The sequence below is a fragment of the Hyperolius riggenbachi genome, chromosome 4, assembly GCF_040937935.1.
Source record: "Hyperolius riggenbachi isolate aHypRig1 chromosome 4, aHypRig1.pri, whole genome shotgun sequence".
NCBI classification, from domain to species: Eukaryota; Metazoa; Chordata; class Amphibia; order Anura; family Hyperoliidae; genus Hyperolius; species Hyperolius riggenbachi.
Window position 1 is genome coordinate 244,008,723 of NC_090649.1, and position 23,270 is coordinate 244,031,992.

At 43.7% G+C, this 23,270-nt stretch overlaps 1 protein-coding gene across 2 annotated transcripts in view; it reads right to left on the reverse strand.

Moving 5' to 3' along the window:
* Window positions 1-23,270, reverse strand: part of LCA5 (lebercilin LCA5) — a 64,461-nt gene that overhangs the window by 22,317 nt on the left and 18,874 nt on the right. For both annotated transcript variants that reach the window (XM_068281528.1, XM_068281529.1), the window contains exons 2-6: window positions 15,118-15,479; window positions 12,908-13,437; window positions 12,118-12,255; window positions 7,677-7,773; window positions 1,905-2,032 (exon numbers count right to left, since the gene is read on the reverse strand). In XM_068281528.1, the coding sequence (XP_068137629.1) occupies window positions 1,905-2,032; window positions 7,677-7,773; window positions 12,118-12,255; window positions 12,908-13,437; window positions 15,118-15,460 (1,236 nt within the window). In that variant the 5' untranslated portion in view covers window positions 15,461-15,479. The remainder of the gene's footprint in view (window positions 1-1,904; window positions 2,033-7,676; window positions 7,774-12,117; window positions 12,256-12,907; window positions 13,438-15,117; window positions 15,480-23,270) is intronic.

The window sequence follows — 23,270 nt, forward strand, 5'->3', positions numbered from 1 at the left end:
CTGCATGCCAGAATATGCATGGTCTAAACTGACCATACTGCTTTTCCCTGCAAGAGTCAGCCCAAACAAAATCATTTGCATCTCAACAGGGGCACCTCGTGTAGGCCTCCTCATTGCCCCCAAGAAATGGTAGCAGCACTGGAGTCCCAAGCACAATTTCACTGTCTGGAAGCACCACAACTGCACACACGGGGTAGGTGTTGACCAGAAAAACTGCATACAGCACATAAGCAATGCAATGATAAGTAGGTCAACAGAGGTACCAATAAGATAAAATGCACTCAAATCCGTTTAAAAGGGAGGTAGAGGTGCTTTTACTTCCAGGCATGTGACAGTCTAAACTGCTTTAAATCAGACATAAAAAAAAAATGTAACTTGCAACACGTTTCACATGGTACTACATCATACTGTAGTATTGCAGGATCGATGCCTGTGGAGATTCCTGTGAAACGTGTTGCAACTGGAGGTTATTATGTTTGATTAAAGCGGTTTTACAAATAGACTGTGTCACATACCTGGGAGGCAAGTCCACCACTACCTCCTTTTTGACCAAATGTTAGTGTATTTTATTTTGCTGGTGCCTAGGTTAACCTACTTATCGGTATAATATAATGTTTGCATGTTTGATTGGCATGGCTCTGTAAAATGTATAAGCTATAGGCTCACTTTACACAAGCAGTTTTGGGAGTATGATGGTCATTCAGGAGCATAAAAGAGATGATTTGCACATTCAAAAGTGATGCATCATGGGAAACCACAGTTACTCATGTAAAGATGCATTATTGCAAATACCTTCTATTTTAAAGGACATCCGAGGTGAAAAACTGATGAGAAAAACAATTGTATCCATCCCCCTTCTCCTAAAAATGACAGATATCCCACAGTTTTATTTTACCGTATATACTGGCGTATAAGGCGACTGGGCGTATAAGACGACCCCCCAACTTTTCCTCTTACAATATACAGTTTGGGGTATACTCGCCGTATAAGACTACCCCTGTCTGTGAGCGAGCATGGTGCCAGGCAGAGTTGTAAATACCGTACTTATGGTGCAGTCCCCTGGTTAATAGATCGCGTTCTCCGCCTAATTGCTCCTTGCGAGCAGCCGCTCGCACGGGTGCAGTGCCTCTTCCGGGGTCACCTGACTGGTGATGCGTGCGCTCCACTGATGACGCTCATGGAAGAGCCCGGCAATCTCTTCTATGAGCGTCATCAGTGGAGCGCACGCATCACCAGTCAGGTGACCCCGGAAGAGGCACTGCACCCGTGCGAGCGGCTGCTCGCAAGGAGCAATTAGGCGGAGAATGCGATCTATTAACCAGGGGACTGCACCATAAGTACGGTATTTACAACTCTGCCTGGCACCCGGCACCCTCCTGACTGACATCCGGCGTATAAGACGACCCCTGACTTTTCAGAAGATTTTTAGGGGTTAAAAAGTCGTCTTATACGCCAGTATATACGGTATATTTAAATCTAGTTTTTAAAGTTTTATTGTCTCTGCTCAATGACACCTTCATTGAAGTATGCCAGAGCTCAAATCTATGAATTATAGACCCTTTTTATCTCTTTCCTGCTCTCAGAAGCCATTTACTGATTATGGCTGTAATTTCTAATCAGTGAGAGTTATGCTATAGTCTGACCCAGACAGAAACTGCCACTTGCAAACCTGATTTTTAACTCTTTTAGGCAGAGAAAGAAAAAAAAGGAACACAGCCTAGTCATTCGTGTGCTTGGCACTATAGATACACGTCTATCTCATCATGTCATATGTCACCTTGGGTGTCCTTTAAGGTGGCAAAATTTACTTCGCATTGCCATAAATATTTTTTACACATACTGTTTTAGGATAGAAAAAGCTGGAAAGTATACTAAAGCATTGGGAAAATATTGTAACATATTACCACTTTCAGAACATCTTGCTGGCTCTCCATCATGTCATCCAACGTGATGGGTGGTGGAGGATCTGGAAAAGTCTCCAGCTGAGAGAAATATTCAGGCGTTTGCACAGCTATGGTGTTGAGATTTATCCCTGTGACAAAAGCAGCTGGTTAAAGCAGTATTAGGAATATATAGACATACATATATACATACACACATACTGTATATACACACACTGGTCCTTATAGTGAGCCTTATTGAATATAATTTGTAACTTGCCAAAAACATAACATGAATAACAATAATTGTTCTATTTATAAAGATGCCATGAGACAAAATCACATCTTACAAGAATGGTTTAACCACGTTTTAGGTGACAAATACTGCACATGGCTAAAACAAACAAAAACAAACAAAAAAACGCAAAGGAGCATGTGATTGCCAGGAAAGGTGAGCCTTTCTCACTCAGGGACTGACTTTGTCAACTCCAGCCACTATATTGTTAAAGGGAACCTGAACTGAGGGGTATATCGAGGCTGCCATACTTATTTCCTTTTAAAGGGGAAGTGAAGTGAGAAGAATATGGAGGCTGCCATATTTATTTCCTTTTAAACAATACACATTGCCTGGCAGCCCTGTTGCTCTATTTGACTGCTGGTGTGTCTGAATCACACCAGAAACAAGCATGCAGCTAATCTTGTCAGATCCGACAATGTCAGAAACCCAGATCTGCTGCATGCTTGTTCAGGGTCTATGGCTAAAAGTTTTAGAGGCAGAGGATCAGCAAGATAGCCAGGCAATGTGCATTGTTAAAAAGGAAATAAATATGTCAGCCTCCATATCCCTCCACTTCAGTTGCCCTTTAACCACTTTACCCCCCGCGGTACGGATTTCTCCGTACCTCCCGCGCTACCGCCGCTCGTGCGCACGCTCGTGCACGCCGCCGCCGGCCGATCAATGAACGGGAAAATCCATTCCCGTTTGTTGATCTAAGCCCCGCAATGATCTACTGCTTCTATGAGAAACAGCGCGATCATTGTGATTTTGCCAGCCTCGTAGTGCTTCCTGTAAGCGTCCTTCCGGACGCTTACAGGTCGCATGAACACAAACTCACTGTGGCCATCTTGTGGCCAAATAGTAAAACTACACCCTAAAGCATTTTACATATACAAATACATTCGTTTTACACAATAAATTAACTCATTACCTCCCACACTCCCTAATTATTTTTTTTTGTAAAAAAAAAAAAAAAAAATACAATAAAGAAACCAAACAAATAGTTACCTTGTTACCTTAGGGACTGAACTTTTTAAATATATTTATGTCAAGAGGGTATAACACTGTTACGTTATAAACTACGGGCTTGTAATTAGGGATGGATGCAAAACTGAAAAAAATGCACCTTTATGTCCAAATAAAATATTGGCGCCAAACATTGTGATAGGGACATAATTTAAACGGTTTTAGAACCGGGACAAATGGGCAAATACATTTCATGGGTTTTAATTACAGTAGTATGCATTATTTAAAAGCTATAATGGCCGAAAACTGAAACATTTTTCCCACATTTTTTCCTATTTTCCCATTAAAACACATTTAGAATAAAATAATTCTTGGCATAATGTCCCTAAAGAGAGCCTAATTGGTGGCGAAAAAATCAAGATATAGTTCATTTCATTGCGAAAAGTAATAATAAAGTTATAGACGAATTAATGGAAGGAGAGCTGAAAGGTGAAAATTGCTCTGGTGTTCCAAGGGGTAAAACCCCTCAGTGGTGAAGTGGTTAACCACTTGTTGTGATTGGGGCAATAGATCTACGCCTCGCAGGACTTCATCTAAAGTCCCAGGGGCGTAGATACTCTTGTTTGGGTTTCTATGCCCAGCGCAGGCACCCGCCCCCATCACCGACCATTGCAGCATAGATTGGTGGATGGGAACAGGTTACCAAAGCCAATCAAAGTGCCTTAATAACGAATGATGCTGAAACAAACAGCAGAGATCAATCATTTAAAGTGTAAACCCAACTCCCCCCCCCCCCCAAAAAAAAAACTACAATAAAAAAAAAATCTACACGTATAGATACAAATTCTATTAAACCCTTCCTGTCTCTTCCACGCCCCCAGTTACCGGGGGCATTTATTTATAAATGCCATGAGGGTATATTTTTGTTACTTTGCAAATTAGGGATTGTAATTTATTGAGTATTATAAAAAACCCAAAACCATAAAATGGAAAAAAAAAATACACCTTTCTTTCCAAATAATATATTGACGCCATACGTTGTACTAGGAACATAATTTCAATGTTGTAATAACTAGTCAAATAAAATGTGTAGGTTTTATCTACAGTAATATTGTTTATTTTAAAACCATCAGGGTTGAAAATGGAGAAAAAGTATTTTTTTCCCTTAAAAATGCATAGAAAATAAAGTACTCACTAAAAAACAATATCCCCAACAAAAAGCCCAATTTGTGGCAAAAAAACCCAAAAAAACCCCAATGCAAGTAGTGATAAAGTTATTGGGGAATGAATGGGAGGAGAGCTGAAATGTGAAAATAACTGGTCCATAAGGGGAACACAACTAGTTGCCTGGCTGTCCTACTGATCATTCTGGCATCAGTAGTGTCTGAATCACATACCTGAAAAGGTCTATGGCTAAAAAGCAGAGGATCAGCCGGACAACCAGGTAATTTGTATTCAGCTCGTCCATGACCGCCGCGCTGGATTGCTTTGCTGGCTGCGTGCTTATACCGCTCGCCGCTACCCGCAGCGTACCAGGCAATCCCCCCCCTCCCACCCCAGAGACCCCGTGCGCAGCCTGGCCTATTAGCGCCAGGCAGCGCTAAGGGGTGGACCGGGACTCCCTCCGACGCCATGACGTGGATGACGTCATCCCGATCGTTGCCGAGGAAGCCAAACAGGAAATCCCGTTCTGAACGGGATTTCCTGTTTGCACTGATCGCTGGAGGCGATCGGAAGGGGCGGCGGTATGCCGCTGCACAGCGGCTATCATGTAGCTAGCGCTAGGCTAGCTACATGATTTAAAAAAAAAAAAAAAAAGTGCTGCGCCGCAGCCCTGGCCATTCTAATAGAACGCCAGGGTGGTTAAAATGAAATGTCAACCTCCATAATCCTTATTACTTCAGGTTCTTTTTAATGAGAGAGTAATTGGGAATCCAAGAATCAGGAAAACGTTGCTCTTCCATCATAAATACTGTAAATCAATGTTTCTTTCTGCTCGCAACAGCAAAACAGGGTGAGATATAAAGTCATGTAATTATACTTAATAATTAAGACCCTAAAGTATGTTAACAGCGATTTGCAGGAATTTATACAACATAATGCTACTAAAGGCTCAGGCATCATTGTTTGTCCAAAGCTTCCTTCTTCTGGTAATATAGAAGACAACTACTAAAGGTGGCCATACACTGATTGAACTATGTCCCATCGACAGTCGGATAATTATTTTTAAATCAGAAGATGGTTTGTCGATGGAGAAATGTTCGATCAGTGTTCACTACCCAGAGATCGATATCTGATAGATTTGTGCTGTCAATCACGCTGTTGAGGAAGTGAGTCATGACGCCAGCCCTCTTCTTCCCTTCACCAAGCTGATGATGCGCATGTTCAAAAAATAACTAAAAAAAGCAAAATACAACTAACGGTACAATTTTTCATCAGATGCAATATTTTGACGCAATTTGAACTATTGCAGCTAATCATAAGGCAATTATCAATTGTTCCCATTAACGGAACGATTTAAGAAGGTTTTACATTCCTATTGGTTCAGAAACTCCAACTTTTGGATCGATAATTTTCCGATCGATCAAAGAATCGCATCACAACAATTTGCACCACAAACGGTGCCGTTTTCTGTACAATTCAATCATAAAAAGTGCGTTAAAAGTTTGAATCTGAAGGAAAAATTGGACCATTAATGGTCACCTTAAAGTAAACCTGAAATAAAAGAAAAATTCATACATACCTGGTGGCTTTGTCCAGACCACTTCAGCCTGATCGCTCCCTCGACACTGTCCTCCTTCTCCAGGATTCTCCTTATTGGTCCCTCCAGGAGGAGGAGGACGGCGGCGGCGAAGGAGCAATCAGGCCGAAGGGGGGCTGGACCTGGCCCCAGGTATGTATGATTTTTTCTTTTTATTTCATCTCAGGTATACTTGAAAATGAACTAGAGTCTTGTACTATCTATGTAAATTTCCCATCCCTTTCACTTGAGCAATTTTTCTATTTTCTTACAGAAACTGGTTTGCACTAATTGAATCTGCAAAATCTGAATCGGTTTCTAATCAGTTTGAGAAAAGAATCACATCTACTGGTTGATTGAACACCAAAGAGACAATACCTAAATGCTGAGTTCAGTAAAACTAGAATCTGGTATGACTTGGCGAATGGCTTCCATCACTTAAAGAGAACCCGAGGCAAGTATTTGAAATCTTAAGAGAACACAGAGGCATGTCCTGTGCATAATGACATGCCTCCAAATCTCGCTATTACCGCCTCTAGTCCCCCCCTAGGGTCTCCTGTGCCCCCCTGTAAAAAGTGCCCAGCTAGCGACAGTCTCCTTGTTGCTAGCCGTCTATTTACCTTCTGTACGTCATTACAGAATGTACCTGGGAGGTACTTCCTGGGTCGTGGCTTAGCTTCCGATTGAAGAAAGCTCACAGGAGGCGGGCAGCGGCGGGGACAGAGACGGGGGAGTGCGCATTGTATGACATACAGAAGATAGACGGCTAGCGACAAGGAGACTGTCGCTAGCTGGGCACTTTTTACAGGGGGGCATAGAAGACCCCGGGCAAAACTAGAGGCAGCAATTGCAAGACCTAGAGGCATATCTCATTATGCACAGGACATGCCCCTGTGGTCTCTTATGATTTCAAATACCCGCCTCGGGTTCTCTTTAAGCTAGGTACCCTCATGAAGATGGATTGAGGAATCTGTGGTGACAGGCGGTCATTCAGGCGATGACAGGCGATCCCCAATGCATCGGTCATGACTGCACAAATGATGGGACACAAACGTTTGCATAAACAATCACAGTAAAACATACTAATGATCATCCGCGATGTGATCTGTCATGATGGTTGTACAAGATGAACGATAAATGTGGGTAGTCTGCTGTTAACCCTCCTGGCGGTTAATTGTTCTGCGGCTGCGCGACCGCGGGAGGTTTTTTAAGCCTAATTTTTTTTTAAAAAAATCATGTAGCTAGCCTAGCGCTAGCTACATGATTACCCCCTCCCTGCGGCCTCCCTCCCACCCCTCCGATCGCCGCCGGCGATCAAGCCCATCCGGAAATCCCGTTCTAAATGGGATTTCCTTCAGGGCTTCCCCCGTCGCCATGGCGACAAACGGAGTGACGTCATTGACGTCACAGGGAGTCCCGACCCACCCCATAGCGCAGCCTGGCGGCGATTGGCCAGGCTGCGCAAGGGATATGCGGGGGGGGGGGGGGGCCTGTATCGCGGCAGGAAGCGGCGCATCGGCGGCGATCGACCCGAACACGCTGCGTGGTCTAAAAAAAATAAATAAATCATGAAAATCCTCCGCGGCGGCTGACCCCGAGCTCAGCTCGGGGTTACCGCCAAGAAGGTTTTTTAAAGATCATTTAATGAATTTTGTAAATTACATTATGTGATATTGTGAACAGGATCGTTCATTGTGAAAAAAATTGACCCAAAATATGCATCATGGGTACGGACCTTAGATAACAAATTCTTCTCACAAAGTTATATTCTTGATTCCAGAATCAGTTTGTCCCTCAGCATCAATTAGCTTACCTTTCTTCCTAGGAGTAAGCTCTGTGTCTTTTTTTGGCGAAGGCTTCGACAGACGATAAGCATATATATTTTTTGCATCAAGTTCTCTTTCTTTTTCCTGCATGAAAAGGTATTCCAAATAGAAATACAGTAAGTAAAATGACAATTTTTGATTTGTACATGTTACATGTGTTGGCCTCTATTTTTAAATGTCTTAGTAAAAAATAAAATCTTAATTTATTGTACATTCCGCTTCATACGAAAAAAGTTAAATAACACCACGACCAGGAAGCATGAGCGACCTTCTTTTTAGATGTAGGAGCAACTTCCAAAATGCATAAAATGGTTAAAATCTGTTAACCTTTATACTACGAGGAGGTGAGAAAATGGGACAGTGTTTGGCCAATCAAAATTAAAAAGGTGTGTACCAGGTTCTATACCTCTTTTAGCTAGGTATCCTTATAACACTAAAACTCCCAGCATGCCCATCTCACAACCGAAATATCTATTTTTGATACCGGTATTTTACTATACTAGTGTTTAAACGATAGTAAAATATTGGTATTAAAAAAAATGCTATTTTACTATCTGGAATACCTTCAACATTCGCACAAGTAGCCAGAGGTACACTTGTCCCGTTTGGGTATCCCTTATATTAGATTTAACAATACTAAGTAGATAGAGGTTCCTCTGCCCCAGCATGCGGAGGAGGGGATGCCTTACCTACAGCTAGACACGCGACCAACCTTCCTAATGCATACGTGTAAAATAGCGGACTTCAAAATTGTTGCATGGCGATGCGGCTAATGTCTTCGTGATAACGTTATTTATCGGTTTATTTCAGGACATTAGCTAACATTATTACAAAGACATTAGCAGCAATGTCAGCTGTGTTTCAAATGTTAGCTAACATTATTAACAATGTCATTGAATGTTGTGAATTGAAAACCTATCCTTTTTATGTGCATATTTCATAGCATTTTTATATCTGCTACTATACTTCTAATTAGCACTTTCTACACTATCTGAAGTATGCAGGATTGGCTTATGATTATGGCAATTAATAAGCATAGCAGCTGCAATATGAAACGGGATGTTCTGCTATATTTTGTTCATTATAATGGGAAAACTAGTGGAAGAATAGCACTCTGCATTTAAAGTGAATGTTTACCGATTCTAAAAACAAAAAGTCGGATACTCACCTAAGGAGAGGGAAGGTTCGGTCCTAATGAGCCTTCCCTCTCCTCTCCCGGTCCCGCGCAGGATCCCCCGTGGCAGTATTTGACCAGTTCGGTCAAATACTGCCACTTCCGCATGCCTTTGGGAGCTTGCGGAAGCCTTCGGGAGCACTCGGGCTCCCGATGACGTGGCCGCTCCATACTACGCATGCGCGAGCGCCCTCTATGACGCACTCACGCATACGTAGTATGGAGCGGCCCGTCTTCGGAAGGCCGAGTGCTTCAGAAGTCCCTGCGGCGGCGGACGCGAACGGGGGAGCCAGCGCAGCACCGACGGCACCGGGAGAGGAGAGGGAAGGCTCATTAGGACCGAGCCTTCCCTCTCCTTAGGTGAGTATCCGACTTTGTTTTTAGAAACGGTACCCATTGGCTTTAATCATTATATATTATAAAAAACAGAAGTGCCAAGTAAGTGAAAGCGGGAAAGATTGTCTTTGCATAATGTTTAACTATTGGATTTACAATACCCAAAACAAAATGGTGAAATCAATGTAATCAACATTTACAACACTAGATGGTGCCCTTTCCAGGACCTTATGTAGAATAATACTAAAGAATTGCAATATCAATTCGCTAAAGAAACACTTTATTGTAGAGCAGTGTTTCTCAACACGTGATTCGACCACAGACTGGGGTACGCAGCCAGGAGGGGACGCAGCGCGAAACGGGGGATCATGCCCACACATAGCGGCGGGGAGGGGCACTCCCTCACCTTGGGCTCCCCCATCAACGCTTCCCCCTCAGACACAATAGCAGCAGCGGCATGGTACAAGGAACGCGGACTTACTTCCGCGTTCCACGCCGGAGGTCCTTCACTGTCAGCGATGACGCTACTTCTTGTTTATCAGGAAGTAGCGTCAGGCTCAGGGAAGATCGGATCTCCAGCGTGGAACGCAGAAGTAAGTGTGCGTTCCTTTTACCATGCCGCCGCTAATGAGTGTCGGAGGGGGAAGCACTGACAGGGGAGCCCAAGGTGGGGGGGGGGGGGGGGCAGTGGACCCCCCTCCCCGCTGCTATGGGTGGGCATGCTCCCCCATTTTGCGCTGCATCCCCCTCCTGGCTATACTGAGGGTGCCCATGCCTGACTAAACTGTGGGCGCCCATGCCTGACTATACTGGGAAGCACACATGCCTGGCAATAATGGGGGGCACCCATGCCTAACTATACTGAGGGCAACTATACTGGGGGCGGGCACCTATACATGGCTATCTATATTGGGGGCACCTATACCTGCGGGGGGGGGGGGGGGGACGGGGGGAGAAAGGAGAAATAGAGAATATAATATATATATATATATATATATATATATATATATATATATATGTGTGCGCGTGCGTGCGTGCGTACATACATACATACATACATACATATATACATACACACACACACACAGTACAGACCAGATGTTTGGACACACCTTCTCATTCAAAGGAGTTTTCCTTATTTTCATGACTATGAACATTGTAGATTCACACTGAAGGCATCCAAACTATGAATTAACACATGTGGAAGTATAGTACATAACCAAAAAGTGTGAAACAACTGAAAATGTCATTCTAGGTTCTTCAAAGACTTGTTTGGGCTAAAGAACACAAGGAATGGACATTAGACCAGTGGAAATCTGTGCTTTGGTCTGATGAGTCCAAATTTGAGATCTTTGGTTCCAACCTTTTTTTTTTTTTTTTTTTTTTTTAACTGCTTTCCTTCTAAGAATGCTTGCCTCGTGAATAAAACAACAACTTTAATCGTAATGTTAGATGCTAGCAGGACACAGCTACAGCTCGTGTCTGCTCGGTGCTGCCGCCAGAATCTTGCGCAGAGCTGAAAGCTGGTAACCACAGCAACGGACAGCAATAGGTGTCCGTGTCCTTGCCAGCAGCGGTGAAGGGGCCTCGGTAGGCAGCATTAAGATATGTGACGTGTGGTGCCGTCACGCGGCTCACATGAGCTGAAGAACTACACGAGAGTGCAGTTACAAGGTGGAGGATCCTATTTCTAACGTCTAAAGGGGGGAATATAATGCCATCCCAAACAGCTGATTTAGCTGCCTCCTACAGCATAATGGTATAGTCTAAATCGGCGTCAGTAAATGTTTCTACTGACGTGGCTCCCTTGCTGCAAATAGGTAATGCCAGTGTACTAATTACATTTGTTCAGCCACTAAACGTGTTTAAAGTATTACTCCACTTGTACATAACTTCGATGTAATGAAGTAAAAAGGACTATTTTCGCAATACTGCCCCTTTAACTTACACAATGCACTTCTGTGAATCAGTCACAGACTTATACAGTTCAACTATGTACATGCATTTATAACTATACAAAATAATGCAGCATAACAGTGATCGGGCATTCTGATGCTGCAATACCATACTGTGAAACAGATATTATTCGGTACAAAGGAGAGAGCAGCTGTTCGTTTTACACAACTACAGTATTCGGCACAAGGGGGCATAACTTGGAAAAAACATTTGATAGATATAACACGATATTTCACATGTTGTGGAGAGCCAGTAGGGCAGCGGCAAAAATTGTGTTTAAGGTTTACATTAAAACCAATATTATTCCTAGTAATGCACTGGGTGCCCAAATTTCCATTCCTGCGCCCAAATTCCCCCCCCCCCCCCCAAAAAAAATGCATTGGCGCCACCCATCTAGTCCACTTGCCGTATGCGCCTTTTTTCCTGCTCCGCCCTCCTGCCAGAATTCTATTGGCTGATACAGCACTGGTGCTCATTGGCTGGTTTCAGACTGAAGTAATTAGTGACAGGGGAGCTTCTGTCTATACATATGCAATTAACAACCTTACATAAAAAAGGTATATAGACCAGACTTCGAATTACATTCGCACTGTCCCTGTCAAGTGCAATTTTGGACAGCTGAGGCTATAAATACAGATACCATTACTATGTAAAAAGTTAACTACAGGTTGTGTGATTAGAAGGAGCTGGACTTGTGTGTCTGCTTATTTCCTGCTTTTGCCATTAATCTATTGCCATTTGGGCAATAGGTCTTTCTACTTCTACTACATGAAAACTCCTAGCCCAGATTTGAAGCAGGGTCCCAGTGTTACACGGCAAGACTGCTATCCACTACGCCACTGTCCTGCCCAATCATCTGCAAAAACCTTGGAGAGACCGTACCCTTTCCGTTTCTACAACATTTCTCTCTGCAGTGATCGAAGGGAAAAAAAACTAAACTGTAATAATAAAAGGACACACACCTTTAACTTTTGAATCAAACGCTGAAGCTCTTCCTGCAAGGATTTGTTTTCCTCTTGGGCATCGTGGGCTTTCTTTTTCTCAATAAGCAGCTGCCTCTGGAAACTGCTCTGTGTCAGTTCAATATTCTTTTCCAGCTCCTGGAAGACACCAAACACATCGATCAAATTCAGACACAAAAAGGCACACATTACCACAGCTCCATAAAATCTTACAGCGGTCCATTTAACATCCATTCAAAGTTCTTGAAAAATAAAATCGGTATGCACTAGCCCTTAAAGAGGCATGGTAGTGACATATAGTTGAAAGCAGTATATTATTTAGAATACCCACTTTTATGGTCATTTTCCTGGTTTCAGTATCAGAAATACTTCCTATATCTATACATAGCTGTATATCGAATGTAGCACCACCCTCCCAGTGATGTTTAGCCTAGGATGATTAGCCATGTGGAATTCCCCTCACCAAAGCATTCTGGAAGACCGGATATAGTTTGTACTGGCTTCAGAACGCTCAGTACATAGACATTAAGCAGTGATGCACCCAACAGGACTAAAGATGTCACCACCTCTGATTAGTTTCAGAATGTAAATCAGGGAGAAGAAAGATTTTACAATAGTCGAACACTGGCTACATTTATAAATGACTATAGTAAAAAAAAAAATTAAAAAATTTTTATTAAGTTATTTTCACTACAATTCCTCTAATTATCCCCTTTCATTTCTGCAATATAAAACTATGGCTAAACACTAATAAACTCAAAATAATGTATTGGGATTTTTTTTTTCGTACCTTCACTCGTCTCTCACGCTCTTCCAGTTTACTTTCTATCACCTCCAGCTTTCTGCTGAGCTCATCTCGTTCTGCAAGGTGCTTGTTTTCTGAAAGCTGCTTTAACTTTTTTAAAGTAACACTTGTCCTGTAGAGCTCCTCCTCTGTTTCCTTCAGTTTCTTTTCTATATTCCTCTCCCTCTCCTGGGATTTGCGTAGACGTTCCCTTAGAATTCGGACCTCGTTATTGTGTCTTGATAAAAGCTGCGAGATCTCATTCTCTGTGTCTTCAAACTTATTTAAGGCCTTTTCTTGTCTGAACTGCAGCCTTTTTAAGGTCTTATTTTCTTTTTGATATTCCTCTACCTGCATCTGAAGTTCTGCTACCTTATTTCTTAGTTCATTTATTTTCAAGAGTCGGGCAGAAAGAACCCTTTTTGTAACCATGTCAATGTCCTTTGGAGAAGACTCCTTATTTAAACTCTGGGAGCGAAATCCCCAGCGTGGTCCCTGCTTAGATGTGGTTAACTTGGAGTTAAATTTCCGTATACCTGAGTATAAGGAGGAAAAAAAGGGGGCTGAAGTTAGAATAATACATCCAATATACTTACATAAAATATTTATGCAAATGGTTAAATGAATAGGGTAAGCCGGGAAGCACAGACATTTGAGCAGAAGGGTGGTATAGCATATATAGATATAGTGGCAAATAGCATACTGTATTTTCCACTGTATAAGCAGCTATGCAATATAAGACGCACTTAGGTTTAGAGGGCAAAAACCAGAGAAAAAAAAATATACTAAACCTGGTGCGTCCATATTCCAAGGGTGTCTTGTAGATGTTCTCCCCCAATTGGTGTCCTCCTGTGTCCCCTTCTGTCTCCACTGCGTCCACTTATATCCTCAGAGTGTACACTTCTGTCCCCAGTGTGCCCCCATGTGTCCTGTTCCCCCTCCCGGTGTCTCCGCTCCCCCCGTGTAATTAACAGTGTAGCGGCAGTGTCTTACCTAATCCAGCAGCTCCCACAGGGATTGCAGAACTCTCTTCTCTCCCGCACTGGTCCTTTAGGCTGCTTACACACAGAGACGTTACAGGCGCACGTTAGTGCAGCCTGAAACGCTCCCCCAACACACAGCAATGTAACACAAGTGGGCTGTTCACACTGCCCACGTTGCGTTACATGTAATGCTGCACGTTCTCCCGAAAGTGCAGCATGCTACGGCGTTACAGCGGCTTAAGCCACGTCTGACTGTTTGCACATGCTCAGTCAGGTTGGGGAGCAGCGGAGAGCGGCCAGGCACATGGCTAATTAATATTCACTGCACGTTGTGTGTTTACTTCCTGGTGCGGCCGCTCTGTGCGGCGATTGGCCGGCGGGACCACGTGATGCCGCATGCGTCCAAGAGTACGCATCACGGACGCCAGAGTCAGCTGCACAACGCGGCTCACTCCGACGTCCACATCAAAGAGCACCAGGCCTTGCGTTAGGTGCACGTTATGCGACCTTAACGTAGCACCTAACGCAACGTCTTGGTGTGCAAGTAGCCTTAGTAATGGCTTCTGCTTATCAGGTCATCAGCAGAAGTCATCATTAGATGAAGCCACGCAAGAGAAGAGAGGTCTGCGATCCCCGCGGGAGCCGCTGGATTAGGTAGGACACTGCTGCTGCGCAGAAAAAGTACGTCGTACATGGTGGGAAATATGGTAATTTGATAAATATTACATACTATATATGGTTAATTGCCAGCTCAACAAAATCTCTTAACAGTAGAACCTGCTGTCCTTAAAGAAAACAGTTATTACTGAGGTTAGTATAACTTTTGGGGATATTACAGGTTGACTTTGAAGCACACCTAAAGTGAGAAGTATATGGAGGCTAGCTTGCCTGTCTAGATTTTCTGGCTGCCCAGCTTCTTAAAGGTCCTTGCACACAATGTACACCGCAATGTGCATCGGTGGTAAAGAATCACAAAGCATGTTAGACGTGCGATACAATCATACAGTACAATGAAGGCAGCGTACAGCTCCACGGATTTTCAATAGACTGCACGTTGAGATCTATTAAAAATCTGTGTGTAGTGATTCAATCACAGATGCCTCTCGTATCAGCGGCCAAAATTTGATAATGGTGATTGAACTGGTCACTCTGCAAACTGAATTTGTAGCATGAATGTTAATGTATTTACTGAAAGTGGTATAAAGCTGGAAAATAAATCACTAGCACGCTTACCTCGGTTGTGTACAGGGGTAACAGACCTAGCTTTGTAGCCTGCTTTTTTGGTATGAGGAGATATGGGTTTCGAACTGGGTGTTGGGGATTCTTCAGAGCCATACGTTGTGTTGTCGTAATCATCAGAATAATAAGAGTCACTATTCCTATCAGTGTCAGGACTTCTGTCCCGAGCGTTCCGTGTTCCCCCTTCTTCCCTCGCCATATCGTGATCACCTTTCATGTTTCTTCGTAGGTTTTCCTTCTTACTGTAGGCAAGTGAATTGGATGACTCCCTTGTGGATGAAGGGCTCCTGTGTCTGTTAGTCTCTTCATATTGAATGTGTGGACTCCTGCTGCTCATGTCAGTGCCCTACTCATTTCTGCAAGAAAGGAAAGACAAAATATCTGTTATTGGGGCCTCCAAAACTGTCTTGTTCATTCTACATCCTGAGAGACATGAAAAAAAAAACATTTTTTTTTCTGTCCCAGTTTGCTTAAACCTACAATAATCAGACATTCCGGGTCTGCAGAGCAAATTAACATCTTAGAAAATAAAAGGAGGAAATAAGTTTACCTGGTTCAAGGCAAAGGAAATATCTAGCTACGTTGAAAGCCAAGGCCTTTTTTTTTTTTTTTTTTACAAAATAATACGTTCTCAAACCTATTGAAGGATTAGGAGCCCATATCCTAACATCCTCTCTTGGGACAGATAGTGAGTGCATCAAACTAATCCCAGAAGTGAGCTACAAAATACATCCATATGCACCTTACACATACAAGCGTAAGCTGTGTGCATACTCACAATGTTCACAGACAGGGCAAGGAGGGAGTGCACTAGATTAAACTCTGACCATGAGGGCTGGAACCCACTGAAATCCGCAAACGCAACCGCTAGCGTTTTGTCTGAGCGGTTTGCAAGCGGATTCATGCACGTTTTCGGTCGCGTTTTGCAACAGTGTATTTTTTTGCTCAGCGGTTGTGTAGCGTTTTGCGTTTCGCATTTTTATCCTGATTGGTCCTGTGAATTATTTTTAATTTTGTTACAGTGTGCTGAACCGCAAAACGCTAGCAAAACCGCTCAGTTTAGGTTTTGCTGAGCGTTTCTGCTAGCGTTTCAATACTTTACATTGAAGCGCTAACGCTCCCAAAATGCTGCAGGTCCTGCGTTTGCGTTTCTGGGAAACGCAAACGCTCCTGTGGAAGTTGCCCCATCCATTAACATCAGCTGAGCATTTTGGCAAAACGCTAGCGTATCGCAAAAGTTGAAGAGAAATCGAGAGCCCAATATGGTGTAGTATGTCAAAATTGATTGGATAAATGAAACAGTGAGATGGTAATACTCACAAACACGGGTTACCACCTAGGTAACCACTCATTAGGCAGGTGAGGAGATTAGACCTGTCCTCACTCAGGATTAAGAAGTCGCTCTCTGTAGATAGGAAGAAAGGGGGTAGATCACCCCTCCACCTGGGGTGGACTCAAATATATTGGTAGGTGAACAGAGGCGCCAGAAGGATAAAAGTACATAAAATTTTAAAAAAATTGCTGGGAGGAAGTGGTGGACTCGCCTCCGTTAAAGCAGACACCAAGGACTGTAAATGTATAGATATACACATTTATTGAAAATACCGCAAAGATGCAACGCGTTTCGCGGGCACAGCCCACTTCTTCAGGCAATAAGCAGGGGATAAACAACTGTCTTTTGTTTACAGTTGTTTATCCCCTGCTTATTGCCTGAAGAAGTGGGCTGTGCCCGCGAAACGCGTTGCATCTTTGGGGTATTTTCAATAAATGTGTATATCTATACATTTACAGTCCTTGGTGTCTGCTTTAACGGAGGCGAGTCCACCACTTCCTCCCAGCAATTTTTTTTAAAATTTTATGTACTTTTATCCTTCTGGCGCTAGCGTATCGCAGCACTGCCAAAATGCTCAAAAAAACGCTCTTGGGGTTCCAGCCCTAAGGGTAAGTTATAAGAATGTATAATATTGTAACAAAGACCCCCAGCTTTTAACCTTGCTGTAGGGACAGCATTGGTTCCTGGATGATTGATTTGGATGAAAAAAAAATGTGCATGCAAGTGTGAAAAGGGTTTATTGACTGTTTTGTTGGCCACACCGTCTTTAGCACTTCAACTTATTTAAATATTCTAACTAGAGGTGACGAGCCTGAATCTATGTTTTATCCTACTGGCCAACTGTCACCACCTCTATTTGTGAGCAACAGGATTAAATGATACCAGAGCCCAATAAAGCTAGATAAACGGTGGAGCAGGCATATACTGTCACCTGTCCTGATGCCCACCGATCCCCACATTCTATATGCCCCCCGTATCTTACATAAAAGCCCCCCAGAATCCTCTTCCGGGATGCCTGAGTCGGGCTTTACCGCGCAGGTGCTGGCCGGGCTGCGCGTACCCGTTCTGGGAGCGCACTGCACATGATGTAATCGTGATGTCGTGCGCATTGCACTCCCGGCCACAGGCGCGCCCTGTAGGAAGGGGCTCCGGGGGGGGGGGGGTCTGAGAACGGGGGGGGGGGGGGGGAGCGGTGGGCACCAGGACAGGTGATAGTATATGCATGCTCCCCCCCATTTCTCTAGCTTTATTCAGCTCTGGTATCCTTTAAACAGAACTGGTCTTTGAATAGCTTTTCCTGCAAGAGAGGAAAAAAAAATATGAAGCTCAGAGCTTCACATCAGGCAAAATGCTCTGCTCGTTGCCCATAGCAACCAGTCAGTTCTTGTTTCACTTGCAAATCAGTCCTTTGGACAACTGCAATGAAAGATATATGGAGGCAGTTATATGGAGGCAGCCATATTTATTTCCTTTTAGGCTGCTTACACACTAAGACGTTACAGGCGCACGTTAGTGCGCCTGTAACGCTCCCCCAACGCACAGCAATGTAACACAAGTGGGCTGTTCACACAGCCCACGTTGCGTTACATGTAACGCTGCACGTTCTCCGGAAAGTGCAGCATGCTACGGCGTTACAGCGGCTATAGCCGCGTTAGACTGTTTGCACATGCGCAGTGGGGGCGGAGAGGAGGCGGGGAGAGCCAGCTACAGTAGCCGCGCACATGGCTACTTAATATTCACTGCACTGGCGGCCGCTGATTGGCCGGCGGGACCACGTGATGCGGAGTGTCTCGCTCCGCATCACGTGGTCCCGCTGGCCAATCAGCGCCACTCTGGGAGACATTATAGGAATCGAGCCGCCTAACGCGGCTCACTCTACCGTCCTCACTTGCAGCACCATACGTTGTGTTAGGTGCACGTTATGCGACCTTAACGTAGCACCTAACGCAACGTCTTGGTGTGCAAGTAGCCTTAAACAATACCAGTTGCCTGGCAGACCTGCTAGTCTATTTGGCTGCAGTAGTGTTTGAATCAGACCAGAAACAAGCGTGCAGCTAATCTTCTCAGATCTGACAATAATGTCAGAAACACCTGATCTGCTGCATGCTTGTTCACGGTCTATGGTTAAAAGCAGAGCTGTGGAGTCGGTACAAAAAAAAAAAAAACCAAAAAAAAAAAAACAAACATTTTTGGATGGAGTGATTGGAAACTCAGTCACCCAGTGGTCTTAAAAAAAAGACTTCAGTCTCAGATGTTTCCTTTAACAGGTATAGCTATACTTAAAGAGTCACTGAAGCGAAAAAAAAAATTATGATATCATGAATTGGTTGTGTAGTAGGGGTAATTACTAGAACATTGGTAGCAAAAAAAAATAAATATTCTCATATTTTTATTTTCAGTTATACAGCTTTTTTTTTATATAACATTGCATCACTCTCTAATATTTGCAGTTTACACACTACACAGTATTCCAAATGTTTTTTTACAGAACAGGCAGTGAACTTTTGACCTGTCCTGAACTGTTCTCTGCAAAAGAAAAACACAATACAGTTGAGATAACCTAATCAGAAGTCAGAGCTTCTCTGCAACTTTCAAAGTCTTAAGCTGAGTACACACGTACGATAACGATCGTTCAAAAACGAACGATAACGACAATCGGAACGATAATCGTGCGTTCAAAAAGTGTGAACGATCGTTTTTGTGAACGATAACGATCGTTATCGTTCAATCGGACCGATCCAACCCGGCGGATTTTTTCGAAAGATAATCGTTCAATCGTTGCAGTGTGTACAAAGATCGTCCGATAACGCATGTTCTTATTGCCTGTCATAACGTCACTTCCGTTTGCGCACGCATTTTTTTATCGTTCGTCGTTCAGTACTTTATACTTATATCGTTCACGTGTGTACACAATCGTTCATTACGAACGATCTTTTCAGTCTAATTTGAATATCGTGTAAACGTCACGAATCGTTCGTAACGAACGATCTTTATCGGACGTGTATACGAACCTTTAGAGCTCAATGGCTATTTGCATAGATAACAACTGGAGTTTAACTCTTCCTGTACTGGAAACAAATATTAGACTTATGTCTCTGCTCCTAATGCTTTATTTCTTAGCTGTACTACACAACCAATTCATCATAATTTTTTTCCGCTTCAGTGTCTCTTTAAGCATGTGCCTGCCCCCCAATGCTTTGGGTGTGGTGTGTAGTTGATGTCTATACATGTTGTATGGTTGTATCAGAAGTTTGAGCCCTTGATAAAGGGCCAAAACCCGAAACGTCATGCTGTTTTTATGCTGTGTATATGTCCGCAATTATGAAATAAAGACAAGTTGGATATAATATCCGTTGAGGGTTGAGTCCTATGCGGGAATTGCTGTGTATCTGGGACGTTGTATATTGAGAGGTGTGATGGACCCCTCACCCCATTAGGACTCCCCGAAAATGTACGTGGTGTAATCCTGAAGCTAGTGGACCATTTTTTTACGGTTTAAAAGTATTAAGAGACAGAGGAACCGCAGGATAGCCAGGCAACTGGTATTGCTTAAAGAGACACTGAAGCGAAAAAAAAATTATGATATTATGATTTGTATGTGTAGTACAGCTAAGAAATAAAACATTAAGATCAGATACATCAGTCAGGGGTGCAGCTAAGGTTTTTGTGGCCCCAAGCGGACTGTAGGAAGTGGCCCTACTGCGCGCCGCGGCGAAAAATGGGTGTAGCTATCCTGCATAAGTGGGCGTGGCCATGACATGTGGGTGGAGCTGGAGGGCGGATTGGGGCGGGGCTGTTTGCGGGGAAAATGGATGTGGGGGTGATTGAGGCACACACAGCGCGCCGCGCCGAAAGATGGATTTGGCCATGACATTGTATGGGCGGAGCTTAACCGTAGCACAGCAAATATAGCCAACTATGACCATTAAATAATAAATGCAGCAACAGTTATCCCAGACACCAGAAAATAAAAACGCAATTTGTGCAACATTTCAGCAGAAAACAAACAGAATTTGGGCCACATTTCAGCAGAAATCAAACGCAATTTGGGCCACATTTCAGCAGAAATCAAATGCAATTAGGGCCACATTTCAGCAGAAATCAAACGCAATTAGGGCACATTTTCAGCAGAAATCAAATGCAATTAGGGCACAGTTCAGCAGAAATCAAATGCAATTAGGGCACAGTTCAGCAGAAATCAAATGCAATTAGGGCACAGTTCAGCAGAAATCAAACACAATTAGGGAACAGTTCAGCAGATATCAAACGCAATTAGGGCACATTTTCAGAGCTGCAAAAAGAAAAGAATGTACTCACCTGGCACTGGCAGAAGTCTTCTCTCCCCATCTCCTCTCCCGGCCGGCTCCTCAGGCGCGCAGTTCCCACGGAGCTCCCTCCCTCCCTCCTCCAATCTCCCGCTCTGATTGAATCAGGGCTACGGGAAGATGGCCACCCGAAGCCCTGTACTGGAGGCATAGTCTCCAGGGCAGGGCTTCGGCCATCTTCCCGTAGCCCTGCCCTACTCTGCTCTGCCAGCCCCGCGGGGCTGCGGGAAAACAGTGACGTCACGCCGACGTCACTGAGCCGCCGAGGCCCCTACGATCTTGAGGCCCCAAGCGACCGCTTGGTTCGCTTTATGCCTTGCGGCGCCCCTGACATCAGTCTAATTGTTTCCAGTACAGGAAGAGTTGAGAAACTCCAGTTGTTATCTCTATGCAAACAAGCCATTAAGCTCTCTGACTAAAGGCTAGTACACACTAGCAATTTTGATTGGCCAATGATTGGTCAATTTTACCACCTCCATGTAGTATGAGGGCCAAACAGATTTTCTATTCTATGCAGATTATATAGGTAAATGGTCATACTATATGTAGGTGGTAAAATTGACCAATGATTGGCCTATCAAAATTGCTAGTGTGTACTTGGCTTAAGTTAGTCGTGGAGAGGGCTGTTATCTGACTTTTATTATCTCAACTGTAAGTGAACTGTTTACTTTTTCTCTGCTAGAGGAGAGGTCATTACTTCACAGACTGCTCTGAAAGAATCATTTCGAATGCTGAGTGTTGTGTAATCTGCACATATTCTAGAATAATGCAATGTTAGAAAAAACACTATATACCTGAAAAAATAAAAGTATGAGAATATTTTCATTGCTGCTAATCTTCTAGTAATTATTCATAGTACACAACCAATTCATTATATCATATTTTTTTTCGCTTCAGTGTCTCTTTAAAAGGAAATTATGGCAGCCTCCATATACCCCCCACTACAGTTGTCCTTTAAAATGACAGATGGAAGAAGCATAACTAAACCGAGGGGGATAAGGAAGCTGCCATATTTATTTTCTTTTAAGCAATACCAGTTGCCTGGCAGCCCTGCTAATCTTCTGCCTCTAATACTTTTAGCCACAGCCCCTGAAAAAGCATGCAGCAGATCGTGTGTTTCTGGCAAGATTAGCTGCATGCTTGTTTCTGGTGCGATTCAGATACTACTGCCACCAAATAGATCAGCAGTGCTGCCAGTCAACTGGTATGATTTAAAAGGAAATAAATATGGCAGCCTCCATATTCTTCTCACTTCAGTTGTCCTTTCACCACTTCCGTACCAGCAGTCTCTGCCCAAGGACCAGAGACTGCTGGCACGGTAAAACACTGCCTCCCGACGAATCGCCGCACATACCCGCTGCCCCATCGCCGCCAGCTCCTCTCTCTGCTGTCTCTATGATGGTAGAGTGCTGACATCCGGTCAGGAGCTGCTTTCATTGGCTCCTGTTGCTGTCCATCAGTGGGAGCCAATGTGATTGGCTCTCCATGATCACGCGGTCAGGAGCTAATGAAAGTGGCTCCTGACCTGCTTACAGAGCTCTGCCGTCTTATAGATGGCAGAGTGAGCGAATTGCGGTGGGTGCAGAGCGGCGAGATAAGCGGTAATGGCGGGGACACACGATTCATTGCGACGTTGAATCTACATCCAGTCAGAGCCGCAGCACCACCTGCTGGACGTAGATTCATACTGCGTCGGTCTGGAACCAGTTAAAGGGAACCTAAAGCAAGAGGGTTATTTATTTCCTTTTCAACAATACCAGTTGCATGGCTGTCCTGTTGATCCTCTGACTCTATGGACTCCAGTTTCCACTTGTGCGGTGTGAATTCATTGCTGAAAACACAAAAACTGATTCACTTGCGGATGCAAATTCGTACGTGTTTGTATGCGAATTTTAACGCAAATTCGTGTACGTTTTCACCTATTTTTGTAAGTATGCAAATTTAACTATGTCAGTGCCTGTGTGTTTTACATTTCAGGCGAAAAAGTACGAGAATTCGCATGGAAAATTCGCATAGCCTTGAGGTGTGCGAATTCTGATGGCTCTGCTGTGCAGATTTTTCCTGCACAGATTTCCTGACAAGTAGAAACAGGCCCATTTACTATCATTGGCTATGCCAATCTGCATGCAGAAAACGCATGCAGATTCGCTATAGTGGAAACGCGCCCTAATACTTTTAGCCATAGACCCTGAACACGCATGCAGATCAGGTGCTCTGATTGAAGTCTGACTGGATCAGCTGCATGCTTGTTTCAGGTGTGTGATTCAGACACTATTGCAGCCAAAGAGATCAGCAGGATGCCAGGAAACAGGTATTGTTTAAAATGAAATAAATATAGAAGTCTCAATTTAGATTGCCTTTAAAGAGTAACTCCAACCTAGAACTGAACTTTATCCCAATCAGATACCCCCTTTTACATGAGAAATATGATGCTTTTCACAAACAGACCATCAGGGGGCGCTGTATGACTGATTTTGTGCTGAAACCCC